The sequence below is a fragment of the Mustela erminea genome, chromosome 11, assembly GCF_009829155.1.
Source record: "Mustela erminea isolate mMusErm1 chromosome 11, mMusErm1.Pri, whole genome shotgun sequence".
NCBI classification, from domain to species: Eukaryota; Metazoa; Chordata; class Mammalia; order Carnivora; family Mustelidae; genus Mustela; species Mustela erminea.
The window spans coordinates 15,711,376-15,738,590 of NC_045624.1; the positions used below are offsets into that span (position 1 = coordinate 15,711,376).

The 27,215-nt window shown below is 43.8% G+C and overlaps 1 protein-coding gene across 5 annotated transcripts in view; it reads left to right on the forward strand.

Annotated features, from left to right (window-relative positions):
* Nucleotides 1–27,215, forward strand: part of DGKI (diacylglycerol kinase iota) — a 440,859-nt gene that overhangs the window by 174,742 nt on the left and 238,902 nt on the right. For all 5 annotated transcript variants that reach the window (XM_032304023.1, XM_032304024.1, XM_032304025.1 and 2 more), the window contains 3 exons: nucleotides 14,375–14,449; nucleotides 15,724–15,780; nucleotides 22,181–22,246. In XM_032304023.1, coding sequence (XP_032159914.1) covers nucleotides 14,375–14,449; nucleotides 15,724–15,780; nucleotides 22,181–22,246 — 198 coding nt within the window. The remainder of the gene's footprint in view (nucleotides 1–14,374; nucleotides 14,450–15,723; nucleotides 15,781–22,180; nucleotides 22,247–27,215) is intronic.

A 27,215-nucleotide genomic window follows, 5' to 3' on the forward strand; every position in this document is an offset into this window, starting at 1 on the left:
AATTGGTAGAGGGATGAAATTAGTTGACAAACATCAATGTCCTTTCTAGTTTTCTCCTGTCCCTACTTAAAATTCAAGGTCATGGAGCTGAACGAGCTAATGAGTGGTTTCATTGGACTTTGCTCTCAACAAGACCTTATGTTTGGGATTCTCCTGCTAACCCCAACACTAAGACTTAAACTTTTACCTTGTCATTTTGCTGCTGTGTGTAATATCCACAGTCTCCCTAGGTCATGGGTGGGACCAACTAATTATGCAAATCATCTCCTTACTGGTAGACCAGAAGTCTCACCTCTGTATCCCAGTACCCACTCACAAGGAGGCTGCCCACTTCACTGGATCCTTGGAAGAAACTTGTAAAATTACACATGAGGTAGCTCCCTGCCCTATTTGAAGAACGCTTTCAGCTTTTTGTTGCTTAGAAGAAAAAAAAAAGATGGACCTGGGCACACACTGTTTATTTCATCTCTGGAATATGGTTCCACTGGACAGCAGCCTGTGCAGATGCTCTTTCGTGTGCCTGTGCTGTGGGTGAGTAGGCAAAGCAGGGTCCAGCACACACTGCTGGGCCTCTCTGCCCATCTGTGCAGTCAGGGCTGGCGGGTCCAGACCAATGCTGGACTCAAGCCCTGGAATGCATCAGGCTGCCTGCTGGGTGCCCCCTCGCATGCCAGGGGTCCAGCGTGGCAGACTGAGGGGCTCGACCCCCAGATGGCGGCTTGGCTGAGTGGGGCGGGGGCTGTCAGAGGGAACTACGAGGGGGGCAGTAAAGCCCAGGAGGCTGAGGCAGCTTCATGTTGTTTGGGTGCCAGCCTCGAAGACACCATCTCCAGGGAGCTGCCAAAGCTGCTGTCTGCCAGAGGTCTCTCCCTGCATTAGGATATGGAGGAGCTAATGAATCGGAATGACTCAGGGAGAGCTGAGCCATCAACAGAAATAGTTTTGAGAAAGCATTTGCATCGACAGATTCTCCGTTCCTGACCCCCGGTCAGTGGATGCGAGTGGAGGAAGGGCGTGGGGTGTTCCCATGGGTGCAGGTGTTGGTTCTCCACGTGTGTCCAGCCAGATGGTTGGACATTTGCATGAGATCATCCAAGTGCACACAGTGAACTGTGTCTGGCATGTGGCTGGCCCTCAGCGAATGTTAGCCGTTGTTACTGTGATAGCTATTGTTGTCGTTAGTGTGGTTATTTGGCCCATGGTGCTGTGCATACACTCGAGGGGAGTATCTCACTGATCCTGCCCACTTCATGCAACAGACGCAGTGGTGGGTTAGAGTGCCCAGAGGACTTCAGGATTCTCAACTCCTAGGTGACCCTGGATCAATAGTATCATTCCCTTTTTGCACAGTCTTTTTTTTTTTTTGGAAACAAAATCATGTTCTGGAGAGCACTAAACTCCTAAGAAAACAATCTGGGGTATCCTTCATTAAAGCAGGCTCATGACCAAATAAGTTTCGAAAACACTGAGCACCTATGATATACAAATATGTGTTATGAAGCTCTAAGAAACACCTAAGATGTGCAGAATTTCCTACATTTTCCCTCGGGGGAAGGGATGATTGCTGAGTCCATTACTTCCCCACAGAACACCTATGACATCTTGTGGGATCTCAGCATTCAGCGGAAGTCTGAGAAGTACTCACATCATTTTGCCACTCTCCTAGGACTTGTCAGTGTTAGTCCATAACAGTAACCCTTTGGGCTCCTCGTGAAGGCAGTTCCTGCCCACTTAAAGGTGGAAGAACGTCCGAGAAGCTTATTCACCATCCAGAGTTTCATACCTTGTCTTTATCTTGCTGCATTGTTTTGTCTTTATACTAAACTTTCATTAAGCCAAGTGTATGTGTGTGTGTGCGCATGTGCACACATATTTCATTTGTAGAGTTTGAGCCTCTGACAATAACCATCTCCTCTGCAATGGTCATTTTAGATTGAGGCTGTGTTTGTAGGAGGCTATATGTTTGTGCAGAGCAGTGTTGTTATTTAATGCTGGCACAGCCCTGTTAATAAAGATAATTTGCATCTGACTGAATGTAGGGTTTACATCTCACCTAGGCAATGCCCAGGTACATAGAAATGCTTTCCCTTTTCCACTGTTCCTCAGTGCAGAGACCCAGAAAATAGAACGTAATCAATATTCTTGTTGCTCAGAGGCCCCAGTCTTGGCTGAAACATTATTTGCATCAGCTGTCCCCAGACTTACTATCAGCTCCTAAGTGGACATTGTCTCTGATTTTTAGGAGCTTGTTGTTGTTTTTGGTCCCTGCCTCATAGACCAGGCAGATAGAGATTTTAGAGGGCAGTGACATGAAAACACATGAAGTTGGAAAAGCTGGCTTTGATGCCTTCATTTGAGGAGGTGTGTGGGCTTGGGCAACAAGTGGTGATCTGGCTTTGAATCCAGGCTCGGGATTTTCTAGTTGTGCAATGTTGGCCATTACCTTGGTTTCCTATCTTTAAAAATGTGGGCAAGGGACGCCTGGGTGGCTCAGTTGGTTAAGCAGCTGCCTTCGGCTCAGGTCATGATCCCAGCATCCTGGGATCGAGTCCCACATCGGGCTCCTTGCTCCGCAGGGAGCCTGCTTCTCCCTCTGACTCTGCCTTCCACTCTGTCTGCCTGTGCTCGCTCTCGCTCGCTCTCTCTCTGACAAATAAATAAAATCTTTAAAAAAAAAAAAAGAACATTTCACATTAATAAAATGGTCAGTCCTCCTGGACAACATAACCTTCTTTTAAAAAAAAAAATGTGGGCAATACCTGCTTTTTACCATTTTTGTGAAGCTGAAATAAGATGATGCATATATAGCAATTAATTGCATGGCAAGTCACAAACACATGGTAAAAATCATCCACTACCGTCATTCCTCCTTTCATGGAAATGGCTGCCATAGGTTGTCAAAACTGATCCCGGAAAGGCAACACCAGAGTATGAACCTTGGAGGGAGGGCCTTATAATCAGCACATGTCTCTCACTGAATAAAAGAGAGGATGGATCTCATGAAGTGAAATGACTAGCCATCCCTCAACTCTGTGACCCTTATCCATTCTCTTGATCTTAAATAGCATGGGTCACTTTCTATTATTTATTTATTCTTTTAAATCACTCATCTACTTGCCTGTATCTGTACCCTAGAACATGGAGGTCCCATGTAACTCAGGGACTGGGCCTGTGTTGTACTGTCCTGGATCCTCAGTCCTGAGAACAGTGACAACAGTGAGTAGTTATCCTGCCATTTTTCATGGAATGAATGGGTTTAGCAATGGGATTATTGAGAGAGACACACATACAGACATGGACACCTGTCACCAGATCAAACCCTGCCATTTAAGTATCATCATACTTAGCATCCAGGATGTTTGAATTCCTGCCTCCTTCTCAGGCTCTTCAGCAGGGAGACTCAATACTCACTACTTAGTAGGCTCTTGTGGGTATTAAGCCTTGTTATAGCTAGTGTCATGCCCAAGGCAACCCATCTTATTTGATTCTCCTAGAAGTTCAAGACTGGTGTTTAAAATTCTTGGCATAGGTGGTCACGGTTTGATGGTCTGTAATCCATCCCCGTGGGGTTCTCATGAGAATGGATCATCTGAAGCAATGTCAAATATATTTATCTTCATCAATCTTGTTCCCCTAATCCTTCACCAGTAAGGAAAATGACAGGGAAGTAGTAAGTTGAAGTAGAAAGGTTAAGTACCCATTAAACTCCATTGACTTCCACGATGTGGACCCCTCCTAAGAGATTAATGAAACTTTCTATTGCAACCCATCAGCACCCATCACTTTTCTTTTTTTGAGCCAGAAAGACCCAGGTCTAGCTAATCTATCTTGGGTGAGTTGCTCCATTTTGTAGGGTCTCAGCTCCTCAGTCATGAGATGCGTGATTAGCATGCCTAGCTAATCTATCTTGGGTGAGTTGCTCCATTTTGTAGGGTCTCAGCTCCTCAGTCATGAGATGCGTGAAGTTATCGCCTTGCAGGGCTGAAGTGAGCTGTGTTTACAGTGCACATAATGTGTATATCCTACTACCAGCTGTACCGGTAAACACAATGTTTGGTAATGATGTCCTCACTGAAAAATGATATGGGTAGGTATGTGTATGTGAGTGAGAACTACATCGCCAATTGGGAATATAGTGTTGGGTGAACTGTGGCTGAGGTCGTCTCCCTGGGCTAGACTGGCTTGGAGGCTTTATCCTAATAATGTCCCCAAGAGCTTGGGATATAGGAAATGACAATGAAAGAATATTTACCCAGCTCAAGATGGCTTCTTAAGCAGGTACGGTATTCCATATTAAGGCAAATGTATCTAAATTATTTTTTACAAATCTCAGGCTGTGAACTAAAGAAAAACAAAACAAAAAAACTCCTGTATTTCCACAATATAAACTGATAATGAGGACATTTTAGGATTTATGCAGCAGGTTAGGGAATGTATATAGTGCTATTGCACCAGCAGGAATTGAAAGGCAAGTGCTTTCTAGTTTATATTGAGTCTCAGATCTCTACACACTTGACATCCTACCTCAGAACTAGAAAGAGCCATTAAGACAACATTGGCACACCATTTCCTATTGATTTTTATTCAGACTTCTGTAGTATGTCTAACCCATGCTCGTATCTATCGGCTTAAAATTCATAAATGTACATCTCTTTGGGTGTGTAGGGCTCTTACTGTGTAAATACCAACTTATTAATGTCTGTGTACTTACAATCCTACTTCCATACATTTTTTGCCCATCTAGTAACAGTTCAGTTAATCTGTAAGATGCATGGCAACTTTGACGTGAGACAACTTGAAAAGAGTCTAAAAATTCAACAGGCAATAGCCACAAAAATCATCTGGAAAGAACCAAAAATAGGAAGAGAGCCAATTGACTCTTTGGCTTTGATCCTGTTAGCTAAGACCTGCAGACACTTACGCTGAGAAGCATAGAGGAAATGAATGGGGGAAAAAGTAGTAATAGGAGAAAAGGCAAGCAGGTAAAAGCAAAAAAAAAAAGGCAAAAACAAGAGATGAGAGTGATAAAGTACAGAGAAAGTCAATAGTTATAGTTACAGAAATATGAAGGCTCCTTGGGTAAAATGACAACCAAGAGCGGGAAATAGAATTATGGATTTTTGAAGATGTCTTCTAGCTCATTAGGCTGAAATCCTTTTTTAATGCATTGGGACTGTGAAGGAGGCGGCAGAAGGAACGCCTAAGCAGTCTCGCGCCGCCAGTGAAGGCGCGCCCCGCGCTTCCGCCCGCCCCGCCGCCTCTCAGAGGCCGCCATGTTGCTCGCTCTCCGTCAGACTCGCGCGGATTTGTCAGGCCACTCACCGCGCTTTCCACAAGTGGCGACAGCAGCGTGTATTTGCTTCACATCTGTGTGGCTGCACCTGCGTGTTCCACAGAGCTGCAAAAGGAGCGGTGAGTGCGCGTTAAACTCCACAGAGTTCCAGGATGTGGACCCCCTCCTGAGACGTTTGCGTAGCTTTCTAGGGCAATGCACCAGCACCTACCACTTTTGTTTTTCCATTAGAGAAAAATGCCTTGAATTCACTAGCATAAGCCACTTTTAAACCAGATTATTAGAATTTGGTACACATTCTTGCCCAAGATCTAAGCAAGCATCTCCCCTTTGCTCCCCACACTTAAACTGAACCCTGTGTCATCCTCACCGTAATTTTTACCGACCTTAACACAGTGTTCAACATAGGACAAGGGTCTGGCTCTTCATAACCACCCATCAACGTCTTTGAATTCGTACGCTCTCTAGCAGTTTGGTTTCCACGCAGTGTTTCTCTGGTGAGCCCCGATGGCCCGCTTTACGGGAGGAGGGTCTTCATGAGATGTTTCAGTCCCCACATTCAGTGGGGACTGTCCCCATGTCTGTCCCCTTCCCTTGGTTTCCTGCTCCAACATTTGGGTTTTCTTTCTCTTCAAGTGAAAAATCAACCTCGACAGTTGAGGAAATAGGAGACTTGCATTTGTGTCAGAACAGTCCAAGAGAAGGTGCTTTCCTTTCCTTCTTTATGCGTCTCCAGGGAAGCTGCCAGTCAACAGCCGTGTGCCTCATGGGGTTGGGGGCGTGGTGCTGACCCTCCAGATTTACTGGCATAGCTGAGGTACTCAGGGCAGGGCAGCTCTAGAAATGCAAATGCTTCATGTCCACACTGCTTCAGAGAACATGCTCTTGAGAACACAACAAAATGGGGTGTTTGAAAAGCATGTGAAGTGAGTTTTACTGCAGGACCTGTGAGGCACTCGCCACTTAACGCAGTAGGAGACCCCATAGTCTGTGTAGTCGGCTGGCAGGCCCAGTGGCGAGGTGGGGTGGGGGGGCTAGAGTGAGAGCAAGGCTGTCCTTTGCGAGCAGTGACGCTATTGGAAGACATAGGGCCCAGATGGGAGCCATGTGTGTTGGGCTTACTGGAAGCCTGCATGGGACTGGTGAGCAGATCTGCTTTATCCCTTAAACACTCGTGTGTCTCCGCCTTCTCTCCTGCTCTTGTGGTCACTCCAGTTCAAGCCCTCATGGCTTAATACGTGAGATATCACTGTGACCTCTGACGACTTTTTCTCGTTTAGAAGAAGAGCGGGTCTTAACCATGATTTGCAAGATGACCCCCTATAATCTGGCTGCCATTGTTGTGTGGCCTCATCTCTGCCTCGTTTTGTCCAACAACACAGACCCCTCGGTCCCTCTTTAAACATCCCAAGGCCCTCATGCCTCTGGGTTTATACTTGCTGTTGGTCCCTTTGCCCAGAATGTTCTCCCCTTAGATATCACCTCAGGCAAATCCCATACTTCTGCTGGTGTTTCTCAAAATGTGTCTTCTCATTGAGACCTCTCCTGGACAAGTTCAGCTTCCCTCTACTCTTGGTATTTCTCCCATGCTTTGTTCTCTCTTTAATTTTTCTCTTTAGCACTTGAATCTATGAACATATTATATATTCTATTTATGTACCATGTTTATTTGTTTATTGTCTGTCTTACCATAAAGTAATCCCCATGAGATTAAAAAAAAAGTTTCATTGATGTTTTGTTTACTGCTCTGTCCCCAGGGTTTCACACCTCCTAGGTGCTTGGTAGTCACTGATTGACGGAATTAATTAATTACTTTATCTCCTCTCCTTTTGTCTTCCTTCTGCTTTCAGATAGTGCCACATCAGGTCACCAGATTACATGATTATTTTTGGCCTCCTTCGTCAGTGTTCTTTGGCCAATTAGGTTAAAAAATTTGTATTTCTCAGCCTGGATTTAAGGATTCAAGCAGTCTTAGAGTCACCTTCCTGGCCCGATCAGCACCACCTAACCGGGACTTCTATTTGGGAAGACTGGCCTACTTGCTGGCCCCAATTTTGTCCAGCATGTTTCCTCCCCACCCCCACAACCATTATCCAAGTAGATTCCGATTTAACTTGCCTGTAGAGATGGGTAGCATAACACGGGCAGCAGTAACACAGACTTTTTGTTCTTAGCTCTACCCACTTATGTAAGACCTCAGTCTTCTGCGCAGTAGCCTTGCCATCCTGTGGCCCCAAGCCTCCCCAGAAGGTGTCTCATTTGTGACATGAAAGTAGTGCAGCTGTAATCACCATGAAGCTTCTACCCTGTTTTCCCTTTGTGTGGAGAGGTGTTCTGTCCCTGTAAGGTGCCTTTTTTTGTCTTTTGGGGTTGCCTATTGGGAAAATGCCTCTGTCCCACTGGAGGTTTTGTCTCATGATCCCAAAGCCACCAGTTCTCCAGATTCGGGCTGGGTTGGGGGGCTTGGAAGGGAGAAAGCCCTTCTCTGCAAATCCTTCTTTCCCCCCTCCCTCCCTTCCTGAATGTCTACTAGGCTCTTGGTTTGTGTCTGGCTTGGTGTTGGATTTTAGGAAAAACAGAAATCTCCTTTTAGTAACTTTACATTTTTTTAAAAAATATTTATTTATTTATTTATTTTAGAATGAGAACAGAAATTGGGGGGAAGAGCAGGGGGAGAGAGAATGAGAGAAGCAAACTCTCCACTGAGTGCAGAGCCCAATGTGGGGCTCTATCTCATGACCCTGAGTTCCTGACTTGAGCCAAAAACCAAGGATCAGACGCTCAGCCAACTGAGCCACCCAGGCGCCCCTATGACTCTACAGTTTTTAACCCTGGGACCTCTTGGGAAGAGTTCTGCTTTGCCATTTGTCTTCTAGCCCCTCGTGAATCAGCTCCTGTGGCTTCTTAACACGGCCATTCTTCCTACTCCTCCCCTCTGCGGATATCCTGTCCCACCTGATCCTCCACCTGGGCACACACGTTGACGTCTCCATACTCCGTACCTCAACCTGGCATCCAAGAACCCAAGCCAGCGGACCCCTTTGAGCCCAGTGACTCTGTGCCCCGCTGAATATGCCTATGCCAGCCTTCGGAGCTCTTAGCATCAGCTACATAATGAGATTTTGGATTGCTCTCTGCTAAAGTGTCCTCAATTTCTGCAATAAATACATCTTTTAAGGCCCAATTCCAGAATTTGCTTCTCTGTTAGGTCCTTCGTAGTGACTCAGCCTCTGAGGTCTTACCTTCCCCGAATGACGGCTTTCGTTGTCTGAGCGGTTCATTTAGCATTTAGCCGTGTGTGGCCTTCTCTGGTCGTGATCTTCCCTTTCCCCCACCCCCAAGTCCTTCTTGTCTTCTCCAGTGGCTTGCCAGCTTTTCCTAGGAAGGACAGAAGCTCCTTCCTCTTTAATTCCTACACTGCACTTAGCATCGCATTATCTTCATAGTGATGGCTACAAGTATTTATTGAGTCAGTCTTTATAAAAATGCTTTGGACAAGTCAGAAGTTAACAGATTGTTTTAGCCACATGGGAAACTCATTTATGTAAGGCACCTCAGGCCATCATGGCTCCAGAGGACGGACACACACGCGTCTAGGTGTATAGGTATGTGTTGAGCACTGTGTGAGGAAATTCAGAGCACTCATTGACCTGAGTTCTCTACCCAACCTCCTGTTGTTCCTGCTCCTTTTTCTTTCAGATATTCTGAGGTACGTCTGGCATTTAGAATCTAGGGTGTTGTTGGTAAGGGGCTATCTCAGAGGGGTTTAACCCTCACTGAGTCCTTGTCTGTCCAGAGGACACAGCATACAAACACATAGGACCTTGGCAGATGAGGGTCATGACCTTCTGACATGGGCCAATAGTCCTCAGGCTGCGCCCTGGCCCCTTTACCAGAGAGGGAGCTCTCCCTGCAGCAGACCCTGTGAGGTAGCTTTGAGATGACCTTTGGACCACAGACTCCTCCCGATGTGTGGCATTTTTGCTCCTCGGTCCAGGATTTTGAAATCCTGTTGTCACAGAGAGACTTACTGATATAATGAAGAACCACAATAAGGGGGCATGGGGACTTCAGCGAGCCACCCTCCCAGTGTGTCCAAAGTGTCCTGTATTCTGTTTGAGGAAAAGAGGAGTCAATGTGCATGGCAGTCGAGACCGTACTTGGCCCTAAAATCACATTAATGGAACGTCCAGATAATGTCATTCTTCATTTTTCCCAATACCAATTTACAGATTGCATCCCAGGCTCCCCAGAGAAGCAGAACTTGCCAAGTATGCTTGTCATTTCTTCTAATTAGGGTTTTAAATAAATCAAAGAACTCTTGTTTTCATTTACCTTGGATTATCCTGCAACAGTGTTCAGGCTCACGTTGCCCATAGAGCCAGTCCCCCCTGAAAGGACACTGAATTCCTGACACTCCAAAGGCTTAGGAGCTTTCCTCGTGTCCTCTTTACTGAACATTCTGCTCTCCCACCCTTGGAGAAGAAAAAGGATGGCCTTACCTGTACCTTCTTGCCTCTCCCCGTCCTCCCCCACAACCAGAGTGCCTCGTAGACTGAGTTCTGTGTCTGAAAGGGAGCGAGAATTCTTCTTGCCTTACCTGCTCTTTCCCCTTTGCCTGATTCCCAACCCTTCCCTAGTTTCTCTTCCTCGGCATGACTCTTTGGATCTGGGATCAGTCACTAGGACGGCTAGGCCAGAACTTGATGCCCATTCGCCCAGCCCCACCCTGATCTTTTTCTGTCTCTGTGCCCCATCAGCTCCCTTCCGCAGAGTACCTTCTCTGCCTCCTTCCCGACTCCCAGTATGACTGTGTTCCCATCCAGAGGAGCCTTTCCCTGGCCATTCATCCTTTTATCACTGTGGCCTCATTGCACAGACAGAGCTAATGCAAGCGGTGATTCCTTGAATTAAGTCTGTGGGGCCAAGCCTGGGAGCTCTGGGGAGAGGTGCTGCGAGCCCAAACAGTGTCTGGCCAGCAGCGGGCTCTGGTCTTATGTTCTTCTGAAGCAGGGCGACTGAGAAAGGGTTGCCATGCGGCCTGGGAAGATTCTTGAGTATTTCCTCCTACTTCTCGACTTCCGATCTCTGGTGGTTAAACCTGTGGATGTCTGTGGGGGCGAGGGTGAGGGGTGTATCCTTAATTATACAGCAGGAGAGAGAGAAGGTCAGCTGGGAAGGTAACTTGCTACATCTTCAGGGAGTAGTAAGGTTTGATATATGTCTTATTGGGAAGGGACACAGCTGGCCTTGCTATACACGCTTCTTGGGGGTCGAAGTTCAGACTACTATGGGTAACAATTCAATTGCCTCGGACGCTAAGAAGCCCCAGCCTTTTTACAACTCATAGGCCTGTGCAGCTGGGTCTTGCTTCCCTTCCCTCCTCCCTCCGTCCCTTTTCTTCTTTCGTCAAACCCCATTAACTACCACCAGATATTCATCGCTGCTTTGGGAAAATCACGTCTCTGGCTCCGAGGAAGAAAATACAATTTTCCGGGGTACATATGGGTCCAGGACTTACGACCGGGGCTGGAGGGTGGGAAGGAGGGCATTAGATGTTACCTTCATTGTCAGGAACATGACACACTTTCTGCCCCCTGCTTGCCTTGGATCCTTCTGTCCCAGCCCCAGCTCCAGTGGTCTCTAAGGCTGGGATAATTTTACTTCTGTGCTTGATAGGAGCCGAAGGTGGGGAGGAGCTGTTACTGCTTTGAATGCCAGAGTGCCTGCTGCAGAGGGCAGAGTCAGAGCTCAGAATGCTTTCTTTTATGATCACTGTTAGTCTGCTAACAGTGGGATTATCCCCACTGACTAGAAGTACAGCATATCATTGTGTTGTTTTTATACAAATAAATGTTGATCCTGGTGTGATAGGATATAATCTGTATTATAACCTACGTTGTCTTTGTTTTCATAGATGTTACACATACATACACAATTCAGAAGCTAATGGAGTTCCTTTGAATACTGACAAAATCAGAAAACCCCTAGAAAGGGCATGGAAGTTACTTTACTTGACATTTAAAGCAGTAAGTCTAATTGGCCTTTAAATTGATTGAAGGGAGTGAGGTTTTAAAATTTTCATATTTTAATTTGTAAACATATGTGGATTTAATGATTTTTTGATTCATCACTTTTCAAAGTGAAGGAAGCATTGGCTTAAATAAGAGTTCAGTCTTTTTTTTTTTTCCAAGAAAAAGTAAATACAGTCTGATTCTGATATTTTAGCTTTGTATTTAGTTTAAATTGTGCAAATAAAAATTGTAACATTACCAAGCACAAAAATCCTTTGTTTTGGCAATTTCTTCTCAGAAGCTTATCCTTCAATGATTTCGAATAACTTTGACCAATTGAAACATAGTCATAAACCGAGAAATCAGCAGTTAAAACTTGAGACTCGCTGGAACAGTTTTTATCAGTTGAGGAAGTGAAATCATGTATTTGATTACTATGGAAAAACACCTTCATTCAGGATTTGCTTAATTTTGCCTATGACCATAAACCTGAATTACTGGATTTCTTAGCTTATAAACTGTTTAGTAGTGGTCACTGAAGAAACTGAAGATAACCAAAGACAGGCACAACAACACTGAAAGGATATGTAGTCTGTTAGTTAGAAAGACCGAAAACCAAAATAACTTCTTCATGGTAAAATGCATCATGTTCCAGTGTTTACGAAGAAAAATTCAGATTATAGTCTATATATACCAGCACTAAAGGCACGAAAACATGTATGTTATGGGGGTCTTTTATAATTTAATATTATTTAAATAAAGTTGGTTTTATAACCTAAAGCACTCTGCTTCATACTTTATCATCTGGAGGACATTGAACTTGAATTATTCCCCGTGAATGATGTTGGTCTATTTTACATGCTGTCTGGGAAAGCTGAGCGATAACATGTCCTAACACTGTGGTTCTCCAACTCTTACCAGGAGCCCAGCTCCCTTGTTCAGAAGAGATTCTGACTTAGAATCCTGGGATTCAAAATACGGCAAGGAAGAGGCATTCCGGGTCCCTGCGCCTATATAGTGCTCTTCCTACAACCGTCCGTTTGGTCTGCGATGCCTCACAGGGTCCTCACAGGGTCCCTGGAGCTCTGCAGGTGCAAAGCCAGACTGGAACAGGGAATTACTGATAAGGAAGGAGGCATGTCTGGTGTGGTTAAAAATCCTAGTTGCCTACTGTGAGCGCAATTGCTTTGTCTGCTGTGGAATCCACCAAGGCTTTTGTGGATTAGGAGTAGACTGGAACCCACTGCAGTTTCCTTAGCATCACTGCAACTCTGATTGGCCAGTGACTCAAATGCCCCATGCATTTTCTGCAGGTGGTGCTACCTCCACGATCTCTACCAGGACATCCGAAGGAAACGGGAGAGCAACCTGAATTTGATTATGGGCATTGTGCTTACGAAAATTTGCAAACTAGACTCCTTTACCCTTGCCCTGAGAGCTGCCGCTGCTACTACCGCTCCTCCTTGTTCCTCCCCTCCTATCCCCCCCGTTCCTCCCCCCTGTCTTTTCAGTAGTAGAGCTGAGACATTTTCCAGTAGTGTGGCTAGACGCTTGGGTTTCTGTTTTTCTTTGTTCTTTGCAAAATCAATTGATTGTCAACTTTTGCAATGTTCCAGACCATGTTCTTTCCTCGGGCAGAGAAGAGCTGTCTGCAAGGCGGTAACTAAACCTCAGTCAGCGGGTGTCTAGACTGCAAGTGGAGTTGCTGGAGGGTTCTGGGTGCCTCGTGGGAGGCAGAGAAGAATGTGCATAACCCATGTTGAACGCATGGAACCGTCTGGGAGGGAGCAGGCTGTGGCTGCCGAGTTCCTGATACCGCCGCTTCCAAGGGGATGGCTTGCAGTCCTTCTAAACTTACTTGGGAGCAGCAATGCCTCAGTTCTTGGCTCAAAAATTATATCTCCACAGGGGAAGCCACACATCAGAAGAGGGCAGTTTGCCAGCAATCTCTCCCAGCACCTTTCCTAAGAATAAGGACTTGAGGCTTTTCACACTTGGATGCTTTGAGTCCCCGTTTCACAGATTAGCTTTGTTATATTAAGCCGCTTTCCGTGCTCAAACCCCAGTTACTCATGCGGACCTGCTTTCTAGCCTGGGCTTTGTGGGGAGGCCCCGGTGTTTTTGCGTGGATTTTACGTGGCCCTAGCACTGTCAAAATTGTACCTGTTCCTTTCCCACCCTACTGCTTGTTTTTTTTTTTTTTTTTTTTAATTGTTTGAGGAAGTATGCACCTCAAAAAGTATTTTATTGTGCATCGAAACTGGTACTGACCGTCCAAGAGGCCAAATTGGGTCATGCAGACAAGCATGAGCTCTGACCTGGGCTCCCCTGCTCTGCTGGGTCCTCATTATGAGACCTCACACCCCTTGCATTCTGGGCCACAGCTTTCTTATCCGTGAAATGGGAATAAAAGTACTACCGATGCGTTGTCGAAGGTTAAATGAGTTCCTGTTTGTGAAGTGCTTCCGGGTGCCTGACTCCCAGCGAGTCCTGCATTCATGTTAGCGGCTCCTGCTGCTATTTTTTACTGTTTATTGTTATTACCAGGTGGAGGAGTTAGGCTCGTCTTACTACTTAGCGGATGACTTGTGGGAAGACCCAAGTAGCTTTGTAGAGATTCATGCCTGGGATAGAAGCCTAAAGCGGTTGGTCCCTTGGGATGTTGGCTCTTGAGCTTAGACCTAATTCTGTATGTTGGTTCTGCTGCTTAACTACTGCGTAAAAATGCAAAAAGATGAAAACAAGCCAAGAAACCCATAAAAATAGAGGCTACTAGTGCCTACGTTGTTAGCTTATAAAACTTTAGAAAGAATAAGGAGCCTGGTTCATATTATATGCTCAATATATAGCAGCTACTATAAGTATTACATTTTGGAGAAAAGTCTAGCCACCTTAGGTCATCCAGATACAGAGGCAGGGGGTGGGTCAGAAGACTCAAGTTTGCCATATTTTCATGTTCAACATTTGCTTATGTTTGCTTTCATTATGTATACTCTCTTTAATGCCAGGGAACTTTCCAGAGCAGACTGTTAACATTTCCTCTTGTATTTTGAATTGAATGTTGTAGAAATCGGCCCTGAGGAGGAAGTGTGCGGTCTGTAAGATCGTCGTCCACACCGCCTGCATTGAACAGCTAGAAAAGGTGAGACAGCGCCACCTGCTGCAGTGGTGGCTACATTGCAGGTGTTTGGCCTCCTAAGACCAGCTGTCACTTCTTATTTTCAACTTTTTTCAAAACTGTGCCCTTTTCAAACACTGGAAGACCAGCCTTGTTACCAGGCTAGAGAGAAAAGCCTGGTATACAAGAATTATATTATTATTTTTTTACAGTGATAAACATTGTTATCCACCCATAGAATTTCCCACAAGATTTTTTTCTTTCCTTAAGAAAAATAAGTTCTTTGAAATCATTGTTTAGATTCGCCTGACGTTTGTGAGTTTCCTCTTCCTAAAGTGGAGGCAAAGAAGAGAGTCAGACCAGAAGGCAGCTCTCCTTCCTTCCTTGGGGCAGTGTTCCACTGGTACAGCACGAATGTGTGGGTGGGCTGGGGGTGACATCCCCGTGCTGTCTCGCCTCCCGAAGAAGTAGATTCTGCAGAGTCCGTTGATCAGTCATTTGTGGGAAAGGGGAGGCTCCAGGCGTGAATGTGTGGTCTGCTGTCTTCTCTTTCTTGCCTCTCATCTCTTTCTACACATCAGTCTCTCTGTTACCTATGTTTTGGAGCTGCTGCATGTTGAAATAGTTTCATCTCCTGCAACATTCATTGTTTTAATGACCATGTTACTGATTGTTGCCAACTGCTGTTTTGTAGGGATGACTACTAACATTTATATGTATGTGTGTGTGTGTGTGTGTATATATATATATATATATACACATATATTTTTTTCTTTTTGCTGTCCCAACCCCATTTACTATGTCCTCCTTCATCTCTATATTTCTTTCACCTTATCAAGTAACTAAAGAAGATGGACATGTTACCAGGAGACCTGTCTGTGTGTAAAAGAAAGGCAGTACTGAAGACTTAAAGAAAATTTCTGTGTGAATTATCATCACATTAAATATTCCTCAAGTTGATGTTGTCCTGCTTTTAAAATCTCCGTGGTTTCATCTGCCTTACATATTTTCTCTTCCTCTCTATCTCCTTTTCTCAAATTTACAGTGTAAGGGGGTTATTATTTAGAGATGAGTTGATTTCATCAATGAGAATGAAGAGACAGGCATTGGAGATACAGGATCACCTGGGGTCTCTATAGATTATCTAGGGTGATGATTTTAAGAGTTATACTGTGTTCCTTGTTCTTTGGGGGTTTTGTTTTGTAGTCTCCATATGTGTCACTGTTGCTTTGTTCAGGTAAGTCAGTATAGTCTGGTGCTTATCCCTAATGTGATACACTTTTCTTTTTAAATGACAGATTAATTTCAGATGTAAACCAACATTTCGAGAAGGGGGCTCAAGATCACCGAGAGAAGTGAGTGTTTCAGAGCTTGACTTCAGATACCACCTTTATTTCTCACTGATGCACTGGTCTAACAGGCATTCACCAGGGATTTAAAAACTAAAGTCTAGCTCCCTCCATTCCACACTGGTTTCTTGTTAATACGTCAATAAATGCCCTGAGTAAAATCTCGCGTTCTCTTTAGCATGTGTGTACTGTCCTTTACTGTTCTCATGAAATGCACTGGGAGCTAAGATCTTAATGAACAGGTACAGAGGCCGTGGTAGAATTGAAGAGGTAACAAGTAAATATCAATTTTATCATCTTATGGCCCGTTTTAATTCTATTTTCCAATTTTGAGTGGGTAGAAGCTATTGAGGGGATAGCATAGATACTGAGCTTTCCCATGAACTCTGAAACCAGATTGGCTTCCATACTTGTCTAGATGCCATCTGATTTGAGGCACCTTACCCCGTCTTTCTGAATTGCACTGTTTTTATCTGCTAAGTCGTAGGGAGGAAGATAGGTGGAAGAACTACATTCCGTGCTAGTCCTTGGCCTCACGGCCCTGGCGTGAAGACAAACAGGGAAACAGGAAGTCACAGTGAGGGGCAGTTGTTCTGTTAGTGGGAAGCAGTGGGGAGGACAGGAGGAGACCTGCACTCAGTCAGACTCGCTCGTTGGGCGCTTTTTTTTTTTTTTTTTGAGGACATGGAGCACATGTGGAAAAGTTAGAGAAGGTGAGGTAGTTGGTAGAGGGTAGTTGGTAGAGGGTCTCAGCCTTCCTGTGTTATCCTGGAGACTCTAGCTCCAGGTCCCAAATTGCGCTCTTCAACTGGCAAAACAAAAGCCTGCAATGAACAGAGCCCACCCTTCTTAGAACACAGTTCAGCTGCCCAGGTGTTGGCTAGGGTATGTGGAGCTCTTCGTAAGACAAAGTGTGGTAAGTATCATTTTTGTGAAATACACGTTCTCCATTTCATTTCATGCCCAGTGAGATTATTTTCAGTTCCACATATAGATTTAGCTCCTTGGAAACCTTCAGCTGGTGCACTCCTCAAACTAGCTCTGCGCACTGAGGAACAGGTGAGGGGAGGGAGACCAAGAGAAGGCGCTTCCTGGAAGAGACGGCAAGTAAGCTGAGGCGCAGAGGAGTAATGTAAGTGAAGGAGGGTAGTTAGGAGGTGACAGCCTTCTAGACAGAAGGAGCACATGCTCCCAAGCACAAAAACGAGAGAGAACATAAGAAGTACATGAAATCCAAGAGATAAGCAGGGGCTAGGCCATGAAGGTCCTTGTAAGCCATGTTACAAGTTGAGTGTTTCATCATCATGGTAATTGGGGGAGGGGCATTAACTATTTTTTTAAATTTATTTATCTTTTTGAGGGAGAGAGAGAGAAAGAGGGAGTGGGGGCGGGGAGGGGCAGAGGGAGAGGACGAGAGAGAATCCAAAGCAGACTCCCTGCTGATGCAGGGCTCGATCTCACCACCCTGAGATCATGACCTGAGGTGAAATCAAGAGTTGAATGTCCAACCAACTGAGCCACCCAGGCACCGTGGAGCATTAAACTATTTTAAGTAGAATATATTATTCTGGCTTCTGTGTGGAAGGAATACCATATATAGTTCAAGAGCAACCGTATTGGAGGCATGGAGAGAAATTAAGGAGCTCTTCTCGTGGTGATCTGAACTAGGAGTAATACTGAGGATGGAGATAATTGGTACATATGAATTTGAAGGGAATAAAATTGACAGGATTTAATCATTGATTGGATGCTGGACACAAAGATGGAGGAGCCCAGAGTAAACCAGGCTTCTTCCCTGGAAAACCGATGAGAATGGAGTGGGGTGGTAAGGTGATGACTTTAGTTGTAGAATTTTCAAGCGTGTGGTGTCCTTGAGACCTCAGTTGGAGGCACCCAGTAGCAAGCTGAGTGGGAACATGAGTTTGGAGCTTATGAAGAAGATTGGGTTAGAGATAAGACATCTTGAATCGTCAGCACGTATGTAGATAGTCAGTAAAGCTATGAGAATAGATGAACGTGTAGAAGAGGAAGAGAGAAGTTCTAGGAGTCCAGAGAGGGTCCCTGACATTTTAATGACAATGAAGAAGACATTGTGAAAAAGGAATGATTTCACGGTTACGAATACAAGAAAATTGGGAGAAAACATGGAAGGAGGGTAGTTTGGGAGTGGACATTGTGGAGAGAGGAAAAATAGTTGTCCCCGTCTCTTGTCTTTTCCCACTGTGTTTGGCCATTATGTCAGTAATGGGAAGGTGATGGGCCTTACACAGGGTGAGGAACATGCAAGGAAAATGATAGGCTTGTGGGTACCCTCAGTGCCATCCGAGGGCACAACGGCGCTGGCCAGAAGATAACTCAGGGCCCTAGTGAAGGGGAAAATTAGAAGGAATAGTTTTGTTGATAGTTTGTTAATGAATGTTGGTAGGACTCCTCTACGTGGAATCTTTCTGGACCTCTAGGTTTTCCTAGACATAAGCTGTGTAGATTAGGTTATAATTTTAAGATTCTTTCATGCACTTTATGAGTAATACTAGGAATTGAACTTGCTGTTTGGAAATAAGTGAGCAAGTCTGCGACGTGTCTCTGCTAACAATACCAAGTACAAACCCTGAAATAATGTATCACTGAGATTTTAACACACCTATGTAATAGCCCTTTCCTTGCCCAGTACTTGAAGATAGCGTATGAATAGTTCAGAGGTTATCGATGAACAATAGAAAGATGTTACAGCCTTGCTTTGCTATTTTATCTTTTTTAAAAGATTTTATTGATTTATTTGACAGACAGAGATCACAAGTAGGCAGAGAGGCAGGCAGAGAGAGAGGGGGAGAAGCAGACTCCCTGCTGAGCAGAGAGTCCTATGCAGGACTCAATCCCAGGACCCTGAGATCATGACCTGAACCGAAGGCAGAGACTTAGCCCACTGAGCCACCCAGGTGCCCTTGCTTTGCTTATTTTAACAGCAGTATGTCAACCTCACATTTCCGGTATAAGGATTCTGACTCTAATCTTCAGCTCCATAATTTAGGAGATTGAGTAATAGTCAGAAGAGTATGAAAAACGAGTGTTTGGGAGTAAGGATTAGAAAACAGCAGTAAATCTATAGAAATTGGGTTTTTCCCCCCGATTGATACAGCAACTGATGAACCTCCAAAGTGGTAACTACACGAGTTGATCATCAAAAAAATTAGGTTCAGAATTCCATTCCACTCAACACACATTTATTGGATGTTTGTTCTAGGTCTTAAAGCACTGGTAGAAGGAATTCCTTTCAGGCCCAAGAAGATCTTTTCATAGGAAGATGCTTCACCTCTCAAATCGGAGCTCCATAAGGAAGGCAGTTACTCAGTGTCTTCTCAAGGAGAGCTTTTGTTTCAGTTACTTTCTCTGTGCTTTGATCTAGGACCCAATTTCTAGGAAGAATGATAATAAAAATATTTGACAACTTCCTGAGTCATACAGTAATATTTAAATAAACATTTTAAACGTGTTCCCTTACATTCCCTAAACAGATTAAACTACAGGGTATTCTCAATCTGTTTACCAAATGACACGTGTTGCAACATAAATGATTCATTAAGTCAGTCTTATAATTTCTAAATAATTGTTGATTCCTGGAAATTGTCGGTTTAATCTTCTGATTAGAGCTGTCACTAGCTAAATAACCCCATGAGTCAGCCCTGATTTCATAGGCAGTTCCATCAAATTCTTCCAACATTTCCCTGTTCGAATTGATAGTCATTAGGTGACTTACAGTTTCCATATGCAGAGAACTTCCCTTATCATCAATGCATTGTTCATTTTCCCACAGTTTCTGCTAAACTAACAGCAATTACAGTAAGTTGTTCTCTCTTATAGTATTGTCTGATATTTTTGTATATTCAGTATTTCTACTACTGACGGTCACTGAAATCATTTCCTGAAGGAGCTTGATCCCAAGGTTCCAGAGCAGAGGAAAGGCACAGCGACACAGGGGTTCAGAGCGTAGGCTCTGTTGGGATTGAATCCTTGCTCTGACCCTTACATCCGAAGTCACCACTCAATACCTTAGTTTTCTGATCTCTAAAAGGAGGATGATAATGATAATTCAAGCAAAACCCCCGATCACGTGCCCTACAATGCTGTGAATTGAGACATGGTACAATTGGCAGCTGGCCCAGCCCACCCTAGCCCCGCTCTTAAGCCAGCAGTGGGCAGGGTTCTTGTCACCTGAGTGGATGGAAGGCTGACGTGATCAGCCTCACCTGTGAGTAGAGAGGTGCAGGGTCCAGCAACTTCATCCCCATTAGGTGGCAGGTTCTTGACTTGCTGCCACTGTTCTGAGAGCCCCAGCGGGCCAGGGGACCCAGCATTGTTTGTCTGATACTTAAACTGACACGGACAACCACCATCAGTTGGGCATAGCCCAGTCTTCTGAGTGTGCTGGGGGTGGGGGTAGGGGCAGTCCCAGGGGCATTGCTCAGGCAACGTGATTTGTTTTCAAAAGAGAGCTCATTGGGGCGCCTGGTTGCCTCAGTCAGTTAAGCCTCTGCCTTCGGCTCAAGCCATGATCTCAGTGTCCTGGGACTGAGCCCCAAATCGGGCTCTCTGCTCAGCAGGGGGCCTGCTTCCCCTTCTCCCACTCCCCCTGCTTGTGTTCCCTCTCTCGCTTTCTCTCTCTGTCAAATACATAAATAAAATCTTAAAAAAAAAAGAACAAGAACTCATTGGAACAGAATCCCAGAGACCTGCCAAAAATGAACATTCTAGTGGCTTAATAATGAGGGGGTAGAAAAGATTTCCAGTGTTAAAGGGGTGGGGTGAGGTGGAGTGCTATGGCAGTTAGGAAGGAGCCAGGAGGAGGGTAGGGGAACTAAACTAATCTATCAACCAGTATAGAAATATTTCAGTATTTTAATAACTCATGGGATTTTTCTGGTACATACCAACTGAATAGCAGCCCTACTCACAAAAATTCTCATGAAAATTAAAATAATTGTTACATTTAAAGCATTTTTAAAAGTGCCTGACACGTAGTACTCAAAAATATTATTAATTAGCTTCTTTCTGAGAACAATATAAGAATTGTGTCCTTGTTTTATTAAACTGCCTCAGTGGGAAAAGAAAGACAAAACTTAGACTAATTAGTGGGCCCATTATGCTTCTTTATATCTTATTATAGCTAAAAGACCATTATTCCTCTAGGATCTTTGTTTAGTTTTAACTTGAATTGATTTGGCATTATAAAGAGAAATGGAGGTGGCATTTTAGATAATGCTCATGTTTGTTCAAGGTATTTTTGTCACTCTGAATTTCATTTGTCGATAGAACATTTTTCCTTCAACATTGATCTATTTGCTGTATACCTACAACAGGGCCTGGCAAGATGTAGGCATCTAGTATTTACTGAATGGCTGGCTACATATTAAAGGGCCTTTTAAAGGGAAAATATGGGCTGTGGCCCGATGATAGACATGTTAGTGTCAGGTAAAATGTGCTTTCTCAGAAAAGAACAAAGGAAAAAAAGGAATTATTTTATGTAAATATACAATAAAAATAAAAAAAGTATATAAATACCAATAGGTCCAAGAAGGATGAGTTGTATATATAAGTTTATTTGTGCCATTGGGCCTAAAACCAACTTTCTCTCCTATGATATATCCTAAGAGCAGTGGTGATGGGGCTCCTTAACTCCCTTCCTGAGGAGCGATTGACTATTTGGGAGGAAGAGGAAGTTCTGTATTTCCTATGATCCAAGAGGAGGATAGACTTTGAGAATGGATGAAGTATCTAGAGCCCCAGGACAGTTTAGACACACCGTCATCGCACAGCCATCACGATGGGTCCACATCTCTTGCCTCCGTCATCTTTGTCCTTGAACTTTTCCTTCCCTTCACTTTGACTAGTGACAAATTCTCATCCAGTATGTCCTGAATGAGGAGACCTGTTTCTTCCCGAGACCTTAATTTCTTTAAGTTCCTTCTAATGTGGATGTTCGGTGCCTGGCCTATATAAGGCAATAAAATACATATTTGTTTTTAAAAAAGGATATTGCTGCTTCATCTTCTCTCCCTCACCTTTTTACCTCCCCAAGGAGATTTCAGTGACTTCCCATGTCTGTAGAGTGTTCCGCTAGGAAGGAAGCAGAGTAATAATGGCGTTACCGGGTGGCCACGAGGAAGACGTGGAGGGAGGCCGTGATGAGCGGCTTCTACAGATCCAAAAGATCACTGGGCATGGGGGTGCCTTCAGTTTTCCAAGTGGATTCGTGTTTATGGTTAAATCACACATGCACATATTTGGTTTTGTGCTAATAGGGGCTGAGATTATGGTTTATGGAAATCAATATGCTTAAAACATTTGAAAAAAAGAATAGCAATAGGGTTGGCAAATTGAAACTTACTCATTTAATGTTGTTTTCCCACAGAACTTTGTGCGTCATCACTGGGTACACCGGCGTCGGCAGGAGGGAAAATGTAAGCAGTGTGGTAAGGTAAGGGGCCCCGGCACCCCCACGGCCATCTCGAGAGGCTCCCCGGGCCTTCGTAAGCTCCTGCGGTAGATGAGTCCTCTCACGCTGAATCCAGGGCTCAGTACATCTCCTCCTTTCTGAAAAGCCCTATGTCTCCAGGTCCCTTTCCTCAAGAGGTATTTCAGTTGTAGAACTCACTGCCAGAGGCAGGGGTCTTAAATCCAGGTATGAGCACGTTTTAAGAGAGATGGATATGCTATTACGGTGAATTTCATTGTGGATGGTTAAAAAAATAACACTTCTTATTTTGCTAAAAGCCCTTTCTGAGGACTCCTGGCCTGTCACACTTCTCACTCAGCAGCAGCAAATCTGTGGGTTGTTGGGACGCTCTACTTACACTGACGCGTTATTGTGGTTGAGCAGAACTCAGCAGAGAAAGGACAACACAGAAGCACGAAATGTGTTGCTCTCTTTGGACCCCAACCCGTTCCTGGAAGGAGGTGGCCTCCTCATTTTGTGGCTGATTGTGTCTACTCTTTCTCTCTCTTAGTGTGACTGGTCAAAGGCCTCTTGGGGAGCAGGGCCACTGGGAAAAGGAAGGTGAGGGAAAGGGTGGATTCCTTGGGCCACATGCTATAAAACTCCGTCGATTCTACATGTGATTGACGCCAACAGATTTGGGTTGTGGCTTTTTTCATCATACAAAGATCTACTTTAGGAATATAAGGATCCCCTGAGAAGGTTAAACTGGTGGTGAATCACACTACAAGTTTTTTGTTTTTCTGGCTTTTTGTTTTTACTCAATAGTAAATGGGGCTCAGTAAAGGGAAGTTTTGGTTGGGTTAAGCAAGACAATTTGAAAGAATATATTCCTCTTAAGTTAATTCCTAATTTATTTATCGATATGACTTTTTTGGATCAAGCACTGGGATGAGCTGACAGACCAGCATAGCATTTTTGACAATAGAGGGTTGGAAATATTGGCTAGATGAGGTAGGAGTGTTGAGGGTGAGTGAGATTTGGAAAAAGTTTCATGAATTATGATGTTTTGACTGGTACTAGAAAGAAAATACCATACTATAGCACCCATTACCAAGTTTTTCTTTGGAAGGCTACCTATCTCTTCTTCAAGGATATGGCCTTCCATTATAACTGGTGTTATCTCCTCACTTCACGGTGACCTTTAGTTGGTTCCCTTCTGGCCTGTAAAGAGGACAGATGAAATAGGTTGAAAGGGGAAGAAGGTAAAAGGAAGATGAGGAGGAAGAGGAAGGGGGAGTACTGCATTCTACATATGGAAGGAAGTAGTCCTCTGCGCTTATATGACCTTCCTTCATTGGGTCCATCTCCCTTACTCTTTCTGGTGTTGCCTTGGGGCTTGGGGACTTTCTCTTGCTTAGTAGATTGTAGACTATCTTCAGCTTTCCCATGAGTGTGTGTGTGTGCGTGTGCGTGTGTGTGTGTGTGTGTGTGTGTGATAGAAGAAACATGTATTTAGGCACAGCCAGCTCTGAGGTTAGAGATGGGAATGGTAGGAAGGATCTGGACGAACAAGCTCTTTGCCTTGCAAACATATCTTCACTGGACAGCCTAGTAGCTGGCACTCCCCCAGTAACTTCTAAGCCACAAGAGAGTTGGAGGAATTTTATTAAAAGAAAATCAATAAACATATTTTGTGACAGGTATCCCCTACTGTCACATTATGCTCCATTTTCTGGCTTTGTGTTCTGTTGGCATGGTCAACCAAATGGGGAAAACTGGACTCTGTTGCTGTGACCATGTCTCCTTTGGTTCCCCTGTTCTCAGGCAGCAATCTTGGAGTGCTCACAGCTCTCTACACATCATAACTATCAGCTGATAAGTCAGTGATCCCAACTTTTCACACAATGTTCCCGTAATAATGTATTACTATATTCATCCCAATACGACTGCTCACGGATTTGCAGAGACTCAAGCAGTTATGGGATGGGATGGTCTTAGCCCTGATTCTCTTGCTGGACAGTAAATAATCCTTCTTTGGATCCTGGCTTATACTCTGGATTAAAGGAAAGCTAGTGGCTCTATTTCCATTTTATAGATTAAATGATCGCCAATTCATTTCAAACTTTGCTTCTATGCTTAATTTTCATCAGTAGGGTTGTATATTCTTACACATTCAGGGATTCTAAACCATCACACACCCTCCAACACACACTTATACACATGTCCCATATACATTATTCATAATTTACCCATTGGAATGGGGTGAAAAATAATCACGTCACTCAGCAAAACTATTTTTTCTGACTGGTGGTTAGAAAACTTATGAGGTTGTTAGGGATTGTTTATAGTTAAAGATGTTGTGGTTTCAATTCCTACTTTTAAAAGTCAGAATAAAGTAAATATTTGGATTAATTTTCTCTTGAGCCTTGAACGTGTGTTTGGCTGAGTGTGTGTGGCACATGATAGATATCAGATGAGAGAGCTCATGATTCAGTTGCTCAGTTTCTTTAACATTTGCTGACTACCACAGGCTGCCATGTTTATGAACATTATATAATTTCACTTTGATTTCATTCATTGTCTTGTATTACATAAGAATTAGGGTTTAGGCAGAAAAGAGCTAACATACTCAAACTGAAATCATGTATTTGATGAGTGTTTAATAGAGAGAATATTTAAAATGTGTGAGTAGAGCGTGGAGAAACTCCAAGGGATAGTGAAGAAGTCAGCAAGAGCCATGGTCAAGGAAGTTGAGAGGCAACGTGGGGGTCTTGGGGCGTAGGAAAGGAATAAATGAAACAAGATGGGATTGGGAGGGAGATAAACCATTAGAGACTCTTAATCTCACAAAACAAACTGAGGGGTGCTGGGGGGGCGGGTAGGGAGAGGGTGGTTGGGTTATGGACATTGGGGAGGGTGTGTGCTATGGTGAGTGCTGTGAAGTGTGTAACCCTGGCGATTCACAGACCTGTACCCCTGGGGCTAATAATACATTATATGTTAATTAAAAAAAATAAAAAAAAAAGAGCCATGGTCAAGTCAACTCTGAAGAGGTGAGGACATGGAAGAACCCCTCCACAGGAGCTATAACTTTTAGTCACAAGACTTAGCCAGCCCAGGTGACCTACCAGCTGGGGGAATAAATACCCCAACCTCACTTACTTTCCGTACCTCCAGTGGCCAAATCTAGTAGAAACCAGAGCATGAGGGGCACTGTTGACATAACCCATGAAAGACGACTTTTTACAATGAGATGTGAAAGAAAGAAAGATAGTGGATCTGGAGAGGCAGTGGGATTGATCTAGCAGATATTGTTTAATGTAAAGCTGTATTCAGCCAGTGATTAAAGAAAGGATGCATACTTACTCCACAAACCTGTCTCTTACTGATCTTCACCACATCTACACATTCATTCAATCAAAATTCACTCAACATTGAGTTATCCAGAGTACTTTAAAAAAAAATCAATGTGCAAAGAAAAAATACATTCACGATTCTGGCTAATTTTACCTTTCATTATTGAAGGAACCAAGCCTTCAAGCCCAGCAGTATGGCAATTGTGAAAATATGCTTGTAAATCATAATTTGAGCCCTTATCTTTTATTTCTTCATTTAGAAATACATATAAAAGTTCTAAAAATAAATGAGCTAGCTAAACCTCCAAACACCAAATCTTGAAAGCAGTTTTTAATGCAACAGTGCATGGTTAAACTTTGGTCTACATTTTTGATACCTTCCAGTTCCCTAACCAAACACTACGTCATTTTGAATTATTTATCTGTAAGTTATGTATACTATCATATATAGTTTAAGTAAAAGCATAGCACTAATTAAATGAGAAACTATCAAAACTACTTTTTACTATAAAGAATATTATTAACAACTAATTTAAAATGAACTTATGGTATGATATTTAAAATACATATGTTTAAAGGAAATATGTTCAATAGAAGTTTTTTATGCAAAAAAGAATAAAATGCTTTAAAACATTCAACGAGGTATGGTTGAGATACTCTATGAATAGTGAAAGGGATTAGAGAAAAATAATGGGGGTAAAATAAAAATAATGACAAATACTGACTAGAGACTATGGGAGATGTTCCTTTACCACCATAAAACACCATTTTCTACTCATCTGAAAATGTGTGTCCCCTGGGGTCAGCTGTCAAGAGACCCTTGAAGGCAAGAAATGGAAGTTCAAGAGTGAGGATCTCTGCACTGGTTAGGCAGGTTTGGTTATTTGTCTGTGTGTTTGCTTGAACAGTGGAATCTTCTGGCTTTAACTTCGAGAGGTTCAGTGAGGGGGTGTAGAGTGGGTAACACAACCAGGGTGAAGAAATCAAGCCTCTCCAATAAGCCCCTGCCAACATAGCTGCTGGGAGCCTGGCTTTTCTTTCTGTCCTTGGCTGAGTATTAAGAAAGGAGACAAGGGCAATTAGTATTCTGCTCTCTGCTTCTATGCATTTGACTTTTTGACGCCTCATATAAGTGGTTTCCTTTTTTTTTTTTTTTTAAAGATTTTATTTATTTACTTGACAGATAGAGATCACAGGTAGGCTGAGAGGCAGGCAGAGAGAGAAAGAGGAGGAAGCAGGCTCCCTGCTGAGCAGACAGCCCGATGTGGGGCTCGATCCCAGGACCTTGGGATCATGACCGGAGACGAAGGCAGAGGCTTTAACGCACTGAGCTACCCCGGTGCCCATATAAGTGGTTTCCTATAGTATTTGTCTTTCTGAGTCTTGCTTAATTCACTCACCATAATGCCTTCAGATTCATCCAAGGAAGGGGAAATGGAGAAAGAATAGTTAAAGGGTACAGAGTTTCAGTTGTACAGGTTGAACGAAACCTTGAGATCTGTACAAGGTAGTGCCTACAGTGAACAATCCTGTATTGTAGACTTAAAATGTTGCCGAGAGGGTAGATATTAAGAGTTCTTATCACAAAAACAACTACTAAGGAGGACAGGAGGAAACACTTGGAGGTGATGGACATGTTTATGGCATAGATT